The sequence below is a fragment of the Elephantulus edwardii genome, unplaced genomic scaffold (genome assembly GCF_000299155.1).
Source record: "Elephantulus edwardii isolate Elephantulus edwardi_28Jun2011 unplaced genomic scaffold, EleEdw1.0 scaffold00115, whole genome shotgun sequence".
NCBI classification, from domain to species: domain Eukaryota; kingdom Metazoa; phylum Chordata; class Mammalia; order Macroscelidea; family Macroscelididae; genus Elephantulus; species Elephantulus edwardii.
In genome coordinates this window covers 8,220,732-8,231,642 of record NW_006399865.1, presented here as the reverse complement: position 1 = coordinate 8,231,642, position 10,911 = coordinate 8,220,732, and the positions used below count along the sequence as shown (strand labels likewise).

Below are 10,911 nucleotides of genomic sequence, written 5' to 3'. Positions count from 1 at the left end.
ATCTCTCTTAGAGCTAGGGATTTTGAGCATTTCTTCATGTGCTTGTTGGCCATCTGAATGTCTTCTTTGGTGAGGTGTCTGTTCATATCCTGTGCCCATTTTTCAATTGGATTGTTTACCTTGTTGTGGTGCTCAAGTATTTTATAAATTGTAGATATAAGTCCCTTATCTGACATGTCATTCCCAAATATTTTTTTCAAGTCTGTGGCTTCCCTTTCTACCATGTTGGAGAAGTTTTTGGATGTGCATAAGGATTTGATTCTTAGAGGGTCCCATTCATCTATTTTATGTTCTCCTGGTTGTAGACATTATGGTTTCTTTAGGGTATGTTCCCAGTAGTGGAATTGCTCGGTCAAATGGTATTTCTATTTGCAACTTTTTTGAGAAAGCTCCATACAGCCTTCCATAGTGGTTGCACCATTTTACGCTACCACCAACAGTGAGTAAGGGTTCCAGTTTCTCTGCAACCTCACCAGCATTTGATGTTTGCTCTTCTGTTAAAATTTGCTATTCTTACTGGGATGAGATGATATCTCATAGTTGTTTTGATTTACCATCGGTGTTTATTGTTGTTAGATGCCATTGAGTCGAGTATGACTCACAGCAACCCTGTGAATAGACCTGAATTCTGTCCTCTCCTGCGCCAGCCTCATCATCTCTGACACACTTGAGCCCATTGCTGCAGTCACTGAGTCCATCATTCCCATTTGAGGACTCATTTAATGAAACATGTCCCCTCAGAAGGGCAGGTCAGAGCCCAAGTGTATCTAGTGTCTGCTACCTCACCCTATGGAGCGTAGTGGCTCAGTGGTAGAACTCTCACCTCCCATACAGGAGGAGATGATGAGGGGGAAGAACTCCAGTCTTGTTCATAGGGTTGCTGCCAGGTGGAGTTGACTCTATGCCAGACAACATGCAGGTGCTCCAGGTTCGATTTGTAGCAGATTTCAGCAGAGCATCCACCCTATGAATCTCAGGTCTGGGCAGCACTGTGGCCCACTACAGATGACAGGGACCTCAGCCTCGCTCTAGAGTCCTATTCAGACCCAGCCTCTCTTCTGCTTTTGCTAGTGGACCTCCCCTTCCAGTTCCCCAGTGGGCCTGCTCCCCCCAAGAGGCTTAAATATGTTCATTTATTTTCCTCTGCAGGCCCGCCTTCTCTCTCCCAGCTCTGCCGCCTGTGCATCCGCAAGTGCTTGGGCCGTGCCTGCCATCAGGTCATCCACAAGCTTCACCTTCCCGAACCACTAGAAAGATTCCTGCTTTACCAGTAGCCCCAGCTGTCCAAAGGAAGAAGCTTGGAAGTGACCCGGCTGCTGCCTGCTGTACTCAGAGCACCTGGTGTAGATGCCCCGAAGCTAGGCTCTCAGTACCTTTAGGGGCTCAGCCAGTTTAGAGGAAAGCCGTCTAGCCCCACTCCAATGGGGAGGGAGACTCCTGCTCAGTGCAATGTCTCTGTTAACCAAGGGCAAGTAGAAAGCTGTTCGCTTTTAGCTCTTGGTAAGAAACTTTGAAAATAAAAAAAAAATAAACTACCGACAAAGTAGCCTGTGACGTAGAGTGGAGACAAGCAGATATTTTGTGATGATTCAGAATCTGTAAGTACCCGAGAGTCAATATTCTATCATGGAGTTGTTGATGTTATGTGCCGTAGAGTTGTTTGTGATTCACAATGACCCTATATACAACAGCCCTGAACCCTGCTCTATTCTGTGCCACCCTATTGTCTCTGACACACACCTACCCTTATTGTCCCAGGTCACCGAATCAATCCATCTCATAGAGGGTCTTCCCCTCCTGCGCTGTCCCTCCACCCTTCCAAACATGATGTCCCTCTCTAAGGACTGGGTCCCTCCTTGTAACACGCCCCAAATATGTCACACTAAGCCTCAGAATGTAAAAAACCTGCACAGAGAAGGGTTTGGTGAATGTATTTATTCCGAGACACGCTCCTGACATGGCCCTCCCCACTTCCTCCTTTCTTCTTTTTTTTCCTTCCTTCCTTCCTTCCTTGAATAAATAGCTGCTATCCCCCCGTCTTAAATGACAGAAAGCATAGAATATATTAAAACCACTACCATTAATTAAGTTGCTGAAGTCGTGGTTGGTAAGAAGGCTGCAGGAAGCCATTAGCTTCCCCCAACCTTGGAGTCTATTCCAGATGGCCTCTGATACAAAATGCTCTTCTTTGATGGAACCACCCATACTTGGAGTCCCCATTACTCAAGCCCCTGGGCCCTGTCTGGTGCAGGCTGCAATCCAAACAAAAGCTCTGAGAGTTTTGCAATAATCACTTTGATGCCAGCTGCCAAGGTCAAGGGCTTGCCGGGTCAGGATATTTTTCTGTGAGGAGTCCTTGTGGCCTAACAGGAAGTGTTTAAGGCCGCCACATGCATTAATCTGGCCCTGGGCAGCACCTCTCCTTGTCTGAAGGAGATGACAAGCAAAGTAACCTCCTGATGTTTCTCAGCTCTTGTTTTGAGGCACCATAGCGTGGACCCCGACTCATAGAGACCCTACAGTCAACAGCTTGGAGCCCTGCCCCCTTCTCCAGTCTCCACGAGGCTTAAGCCCATTGTAGCTGTCACTCTGTTAATCCATCTCATGGCAGGTTTTCCTGCTCCTTTGCTGACCCTCCATTTGCCCTCAGGAATCTTAAGGGAGACAAGTATCTATCACAAATCTAGGGGAAGGCACAGAATTTCCCCAAATTCCCTGGAAGGCGGTATTAGGGTTCAGGCTGTCGCAAGTAATAAAATGCTGAGTGATCTCAGCTGACAGACGTGTGTCAATCCATCAGGAGGTTCAGCTGGCAAATCAATCAGTGCATTCTAGGCTCTTGAACAACAACAGCAGATGTACAGAGAGAAAGGAATAGGAACCTTACATAGGGGGTCATAAAGAGTCACATGAAGAATGTTCAAGATGGAAAGAGCATTGAGATAAAGGCTGGAACTGCAGCAGCTGAGAAGGTATGTGAGCCGTTATTAAGCATGGAAAGGCAAAATGCAGAAGGAGTGAGTGGCAGGGTCTCTTCCTATTACAGAACTAGGGGCTTCCTATTACATTTAGGAACTCAGGGCTTTCTTCCTCTTTAAAGAACTCTCCTGAGTGCGTGTGTGTGTGTGTGTGTGTGTGTGTGTGTGTGTGTGTGTCTTTTTTGTCAGTTGGGACTTTGCCGAATGTCTGTGTATGACAGTGACAGCCTGGTCCTGGGATGGATGCTCCAGGGTATTCAACCTGTCTGGGGTCTTGAAGGACCTCTGGGGGGCACTTTCAGCTTCTAACTAAAAAGTCAGAGGTTTGAACACACTAGCTGCTCTACAACAAAAGAAATGTGGTGGTCTGCTCCTGCGAAGATGTGCAGCCTTGGAAATGTTATGGGGCAGTTCTCGTCTCTAAGTCCAAGTTGACACCATGGCAGTAGGTGTAGGTTTTTTTGGCTTTGGTGGCCCCAGGGAACACAAGTCCTAGAGACCCCTGTGGTGGCTGTGCCTCATGACTTACATACACGAGGGGACTCGATACCAGCTCCCCTTTAAATTCCCGTCAGGCCTCACGTTCCATTAAGATACCCTTCAACCGTCAGATGTATGACCTGCATTTTAGGACCTTATTTCACCTGAAGTTAGAGGATATTACTCTCAAATACAGATTATTTCCTTTCCCCTGTAGGATGTGAGATATTTTACTTAAATGGTACTGACATTTTAAAACCATCTCAGTTTGGATTTGAAAGGCTATAGGATAGATACCTTGTCGGGGAACTCACTCAGGGTACAGAGCGCACTGCCAACCCAATGGAGGGCTCCTCTCTGGCGGTTCAAATCTGCCAGCGACTACTCAAGGGAAAGATGGGCAAGCCCCTCCTGCACAATTTACAGCCTCTCAGAGTCCATTGGAGGGTCAGCTGGCAGTCAGCTCCGACTTGACAGCAGTGCGGTTTTTTGTACTTGTACACAGATAAAGGCTCAGGAATACAAACAGAACAAAGGGATATTGCAAGGATTAAAGCCAGGGGTATGCATGTCAGGGTCGTATCCTTACACCACACTTTTTCAATCTATACGCTAAGCAAATGCTCCAAGAAACTGGATGACATAAACTTTCAAGGTTGGGGAAAGATTAGCAATCTGTGATGTGATTGCTGAAAGCAGAGTGAACTTGAAACACTAGAGATGATGAAAGACTCTAACCTTCAGTATGGCTTACTCTTCGACATAAAGAAAAATCGTCCCAATCAGACCAAAATTCACCATCACGATAAATAGAGGAAAGATTGAAGTGGGCCAAGATTTCATTTTACTTGGGTCGATAATCAACACCAACAGGAGTAGCAGGCAAGAAGTCAATCGATGAACTGGAGAAAGTCCGTTTCCAAAGACCTCATTAAAATATTTTAAAGTGAAGATGGCACCTGGAGGACTCGGTAGTTTCAATTGCCTCACGAAAGTCAGGCAATGCATAAGGAAGAAGAAATGATGCATTTGGATGGTGGTGTTGATGAAATATGTTGAATGTAAATGGCAACTGCCAGAAGAAGCAAAAAAAGAATCTGTCCTGGAAGAAGAAACACTGCCAGAATGCTTCTTTATTATTATTCATTTTAATGCAAGTTTCCATTCATTCATTCATTGTTGCACTTTTCTCCCTGTCCACCCCTCCCCCTTCCCAGTACACTCTTCTCTTTGAAAAGTAAAAGAAAAATTCTTTCATTGGTATACAATCACTCCCCCCAAGTCCACTCCACTATGTAGCCTTCATTCTGCACTCCTGTCATGACAATAATACCTAATCATATGTCCCTTTTAAACAGTTCTCTCTTTCATATGTGTCAATGCAGTATATGTATTTACCCCATCTTTTCTCAGGTTCCCCCCCAACCCTGATGTCTGTCCCATTTAACAATAATGGCACTATGTAGTATTTGTCCTTTTGGGACTGAGATATTTCACTCCGCATAATGTCCTCCAGGGTCACCCATTTTGAATAAAAGAGTATGGTCAAGTATCATCTGACGTATTTTTCATGTGTTAGCTGGAGGAGGACATCATGCTTGATAAGGTCATCGGCAAAAAGGAAGGCCTTCAAGGAGATGGATTCACAGTGGTTCCAACAATGGGCTCAAACACAGCACTGATTGTGAAGATGGTTCAGGAAGAGGCAAGGATTCGTTCTGCTGTACACAGGGTTGCCAGGAGTGAGAACCAATAGGCTGGCATTTGAAACACCACCACCCATCATCTAAAGAACCTTCATGGTGTGGCAGTTAAGTGCTCAAAGGTTAGTGGTTCAAATTCACCGGCTTCTCCAAAGAAGAAAGTTGTGAAAACTTGCTTCTGTAAAGGTTTAAGCCTTGAAAATGATGTTATTGTTAAGTGCCATCAAGTTATTTGTGACTCATAGCGACCCTATGTACACAGCTCTGAACCCTGCTCTGTCCTGTGCCAGCCTCATAGTCTATGACACACTCACCCCCAATACCCCAGTCAGTAAATCAGTCCATCTCATCCAGGGTCTTCCTCTTTTGTACTGCCCCTCTACCCTCCCAAGTATGATGCCCCTCTTCAAGGACTGGCCCCCACTTTGCAACATCCCAAACTATGTCAGATCAGAATCCTTGCCTCCAAGGAGCAGACTGGTTTCACCCTCTCCAGGCTGAACCTGTTTGTTCTCCTAGCGGTCCACGGTATATTCAGTACTCTTCTCCAGCACCACAGCTCAAAAGCATAAATTCTCCTTCTATCTGAAAACTATGAGGCAATTCTATTCTTTCCAGTAGGGTTGCTTGCTATGACACTGAATTGACTTGATGACAGTGAATAGTGGCTTTCCATCGTCTACTTAGGAGCCCTAGTTGCAAAGTGGTTAAACACTTGCTGTCAAGCAAAAGGTGGGTAAAAGCTGTAACACACCAGCCACTCCAAGGGAGAAAGATGGAAAGATGTGGCAGGCTCTTTCCATAAAGATGGCGGTTCAACTCTGTCCAAAGGCTTTGGAAATTATTTATTCATTTTGCAAATCATTACACACACACACACACATACACACACACACACACACACACACGTTTGTTATGTACTGTTGAGGCAGAGCTGACTCACAGTTGACCCCTGGCAGTAAGTAAATCTATAGTGATTGGGGGGTTTTTTGGACTTGGATCTTCAGGTTTTTCTTCCAAGGTGCTGACGGGTGGACTCAACCTCCTCTTGGAGGAGATTGTCCATCTTGTCCAAATCTACCAGCTGCTCTGGGAGAGAAAGATGGGCAATTTCTTCCCATGCGATTACCTGCCTGTAAAGACCCACTGAAGGGTCAGCTATGGGTCAGTTCTAACACAATGGTACACAACAACAACAACAACATAAATGTATTGGCCACTTGAAGGTATAATCCTCAACTCTTTTTTTAAAAAAAATCTTCAATTCTTTAAAGTGGTAGGCTTGTCATTCAAACATCTCTCTTTTCTTGGTTCATTTTGTGGAACTGTTTCTCCCAAGGTAATTTCTCTCCCTGAGATTTCTAATATTGCCATGTAAAAAAAAACCCCACAAAAAACCACAAAACACATAAGGTTTAGAAACGGTTCCCTTTGCAGTCATAATGCTCATTGCTACAGAGATTTTATGCACTTAGCATAACAGAGAAGAAGTGAGGCTTCAGAGGCATCGCCAGAAGCCATCGTGGTGAAAATGACTTGCTGAATAACCATGAGGCACCTCACGGTGCTGCTGAGAAAGCCGCACCATTCCCCAGCACAAATCATCAGAAATCATGGCGAAGGCGGGCAGTTGCTCTGAATTTTGCATTCTGACCCCATCTTCTCTGCACCAAGATGGATACATACATCACACTTGAAGTATCAGTTTCCTAACATAAGGACACCTGGTTGTGGAATGTGTAAAGGACTGGCTTGATAACCTGAAGGTTGGCAGTTCAAATCTAGCATCTGCTCTGGGGGAGAAATACGAGCAATGTCCTCCAGAAAAGATTTCTTAACAGTCTGAGGAACCCCACGGAAGGTCCCCATGGCATAGAACCAACTCATGGCACGGCATTTTTTTCAACCTGGGCGTCCCTGGGTACAGCAATCAGCTAGCCTGTCCAGCTGCTAAGGCTGGAAGCTGAGTCTGCACATGCGCACCTTGGGAGAAAAGCCTGAAAACCTACTTCCAAAATCCAAAACCCAACCCAAGCATTACGGAAAGCCCTGGGGAATGGAGCTGTAGTCTGACCCATGTGAGGTGGCCATGTTGTTATCTGTTGTTAGACGTCAAGGTGACTGTGACTTGATGACTCTGTGCATTCATAACAGATAACCTTGCCCTCTCACGTACCATCTTCACCACCTCTGCTCCACTTGAGCCCAGTGTTACAATCACTGTGACAGCCTACCTCACGGAGGGTCTTCCTCTCTTACAGCTGACCCCTCTGCTTTGCCCAGCATGTTGTCTTTTTCCAAGGCCTGGCCTAATTGCAAGTTAGAGTCAATTTGAGTACAATTTGTTGTTGGTTTTTTTTAAAAAAATAAAAATGTTTCATTTTAATTGTCATTTTAACAAAAGTTTACAGAAAAGTTAGATTTTCATTCATTCATTGTTGCACATTTTACCCCCTCTCCCTCCCTTTCCCCACCTCAAGTTGACCCTTTTTATTAGTTTATTTACAAAATTCTAAATACAACCCAATGATTAATCCCCCCTTCCCCCTGCACATCCACATCCCTCTGCTTCCAGCCTCTCTCACCCCTCCGGGATCCTTATACTCATTCTACAGTAACAGCCTTATACAATATTTATCCTTGTGGGACTGAGTTAGTTCACAGCTTGAGTACAACTTGTTTTTATTTTTCATATTTTTTGGGTTTGGGGTTTTTTTTAACATGAGTTTAACTGTAAAACATTTTAATTTGTTAACTTCTCTTCCTTCCCACGTTTTGTATCTTGAAAACTTTCAGGATGACAGAAAAATTAACCCGATGACTATCTCTTTGCCCACCACCTCAATTGTTAGCGTTTGGTCCATTTGCTTTTCTAGATACTGCATGTTTATATGTAGATGTTGTTGTTGTTATGTACCAAGGAGCTGAAAACGACTTATAATTGACCCTCCAGCAGGTTTGAGAGGCAGTAAATCATGTGGGAGGAGACTGCCCATCTTTCTCCCATAGAGCAGCTGGTGGATTCAAACTGAGCGCCTTTGGGTTGGCAGCACAACTCATTACCACAAAGCTACCAGGGCTCCATAAATCAATCAATCAATCTATCTATCTATCTGCTATCTATCTTTCATCTAAGTAGATAAGTAGACATAGATAGATGCACAAATCTCTGTTGTAATAAGTACACATGCACAAAAGGATCTCATCAATGAGCATTCTCACTGAAAAAATATTTCTAAATTTCATGTTTACTTGATATTGTAGTATTAGAAAGAAAAGGAAGGAGCATGGCTTTAGGGAAAATAGTTCCTTAATAATATGAATAACATATATGGATTATGCACATGGAGCTCTGGTGGTGCAGTGCAGTGCATAACATAAAGGACTGCTAACCAAAAGGTTAGTGGTTTGAATGCACCCGTAGCTCCAAGGGAGAAAGACACAGACTACCTCTTCCCATAAAGACAGTCTCAGAACCCATAATGTGTGTGTGTGTGTGTGTGTTCATAAAAACTCATGTTGACTGCCACTGAGTTGATTCTAAATCACAGTAGCAGCCCACCAATGGGTTTCCAAGACTGTTAATCTTAACTGGAGGAGACCTTTCTTCTCCTGTGGAGCAGCTGGTGGACTTGACTCGATAAGAACTGATGGCCCAGAATTGAGGTGTTGGTGAAGAGTACCACATATACCATGAACTTCCAAAGGAGAAAAAACAAATTTGTGTTGGAGGAAGTTCAGCCAGAGTGCATAGAGGTCAGGAAAGTGAGCTTTCATCACACATACTTTGAGCAAGTTGTTAGGAGATACCGGCCCCCACAGAAGGGCATTGTGCTGGGAAAAGTCAAGTGTCAGTGCAAGAGAAGGAGTCACTCAATGAAATAGGTTGACCCAGTGAGTGGACCCATGGGCTTAGTAAGCACAGCGACCATTGTGAGGATGGCTCGGGATCTGGCAGAGTTTTGATCTGTTATATCTGGGCCACTTGGGGTTGGGTCTGACTCACAACTACAATGGTTGACTGGGATGCCAATCCAAAGCGTAATGGTAAATATATAATAAACAAACAAAACAGCCTAGTCGAATCTTACCCCACCACTGCTCATTGGGACAGGAAGAAGCCTTGGTGGTATAGTGTATTAAGTGTTTCCTTGCTATGTTCTGATGACTGTCTCCTGGTCCAAGTATAGGTTTCGCATAAGCACAATCAAATTATTTGGGGTTCCCATTCATCTCAGAGTCAGCCACCGTTTGCTGTGATCCACACAGTCTTTGCATAATAATACTTAGAAAAAATCAACTCCCGTCCTCCTATTCACCTATTCTCATTATAGCTATAATGAGAAGATGAAATATTAATTATTACATAGTTTGCACCCAGGTACGAGGGATAAAATATGGCAATCTTTATTGACATTTTGGAACTTGAATTTGAATATGAAAATATATTATCTTCTTGGAATTTAATGCAAAGTAAATCGAGAAGACACACTATTCAGATTCTACAAAGACAGGCTGGTGCTGGAATCTAATTTCTCCATTGCATCTCTCTATGAACTCCTTGTGGTCTGTTGGGAATACATTTCTTGCTCCTCGTGAAGAAAAGTTTTCTTTTTCTTCAAGCCTTTTTGGTTGGAGTAGTGAAAATAGATGTTTATGACCTTCCCCATTAATTATGCAAATAGAAATGGAAGGGAAATTTGGCATCCTGTATCCTAATTTTCAAGTCCTTGGGTGACAAAACTACTAAGCACTTCACTCCTAACCAAAAAGGTTGCCTGTTCAAACCCAACTAGAGGTGCCTCAGAAGTCCTGGTGATTCCAAAGGTTTCCCTTGACAACCCTCTAAGGGCAGTTCTATTTTAAGACGTGGAAACCTAATGGGAAGTAATAAGGTTGAAAAGAACCAGTTTGCTTAGGTTTTGGACTCCAATTTTAAGAGTGTCTTTCCACGACCCTCCCCCCCCAATTTAATGGAAATTTTTATTGAAATAATTGTAGATTCACATGAAGTTATATGAAATAATGCAGAGAGATGTCATGTCCATCTTGCTCAATTTCCTCCAGTGGCAACATTCTGCAAAACTTCAGTACAATATCCAGCCAGGAAATTGCCACTGATGAAATCCACAGATCATCCTGCCATTTCTCCAGTTCAGGTTGTACTTGCGTGTTTTTTATTTCTTATAGCACCTGTGCATGAACACTCCTTTGACTCTGCCTTTCCACCCTAAGGTGTCTATCCTCCAGCACCAAATATGGACTCCACTTCTCTATGCAGTCATAAAAGAAAGGAAACCGTCTACCTCTGTCGTTAAGGGAAGCGTAGGGAATACGGACCTGCTGTGCAGTGGTGAATAAAAGGAGTATGGCTAAACACACTGAAATCGAAAGATCACCAAGATAGAATAAGCTTGAAAAGCACAGACCAGCATGATAGTGTATCTGCACTGATGTAAAAAATGGGGAGGGGGAGAACATACATACATACATACAGGGAAATGCATTTGAAAAGACTGAGGACACCTTAACTGCTAACAGTGGTTGCCAAGAGTTCCAACTGTGGCTTCTCAGATCTTAAAAATGAAGCTACAGTGTTGATAAGAAAATAAATAAATAAATTTTAAAATGCCATCATTTCACAGCCAGACTAGCCTTGAGATGAACTGGGTGCCTCTTTCCAGCCGCTGAGAGCCTCCCCTTCTCTGCCAGAGGAATCCCCTTTTTCTGGAAGAGAGGAGCAAGAGGGG

At 43.9% G+C, this 10,911-nt stretch overlaps 1 protein-coding gene across 3 annotated transcripts in view; it reads left to right on the top strand.

Moving 5' to 3' along the window:
- Nucleotides 1-1,274, top strand: part of ASB11 (ankyrin repeat and SOCS box containing 11, E3 ubiquitin protein ligase) — a 61,091-nt gene extending 59,817 nt beyond the window's left edge. For all 3 annotated transcript variants that reach the window (XM_006892388.1, XM_006892387.1, XM_006892389.1), the window contains exon 7: nt 1,150-1,274. In XM_006892388.1, coding sequence (XP_006892450.1) covers nt 1,150-1,274 — 125 coding nt within the window. The remainder of the gene's footprint in view (nt 1-1,149) is intronic.
- The last annotated feature ends 9,637 nt before the right edge of the window (nt 1,275-10,911 follow it).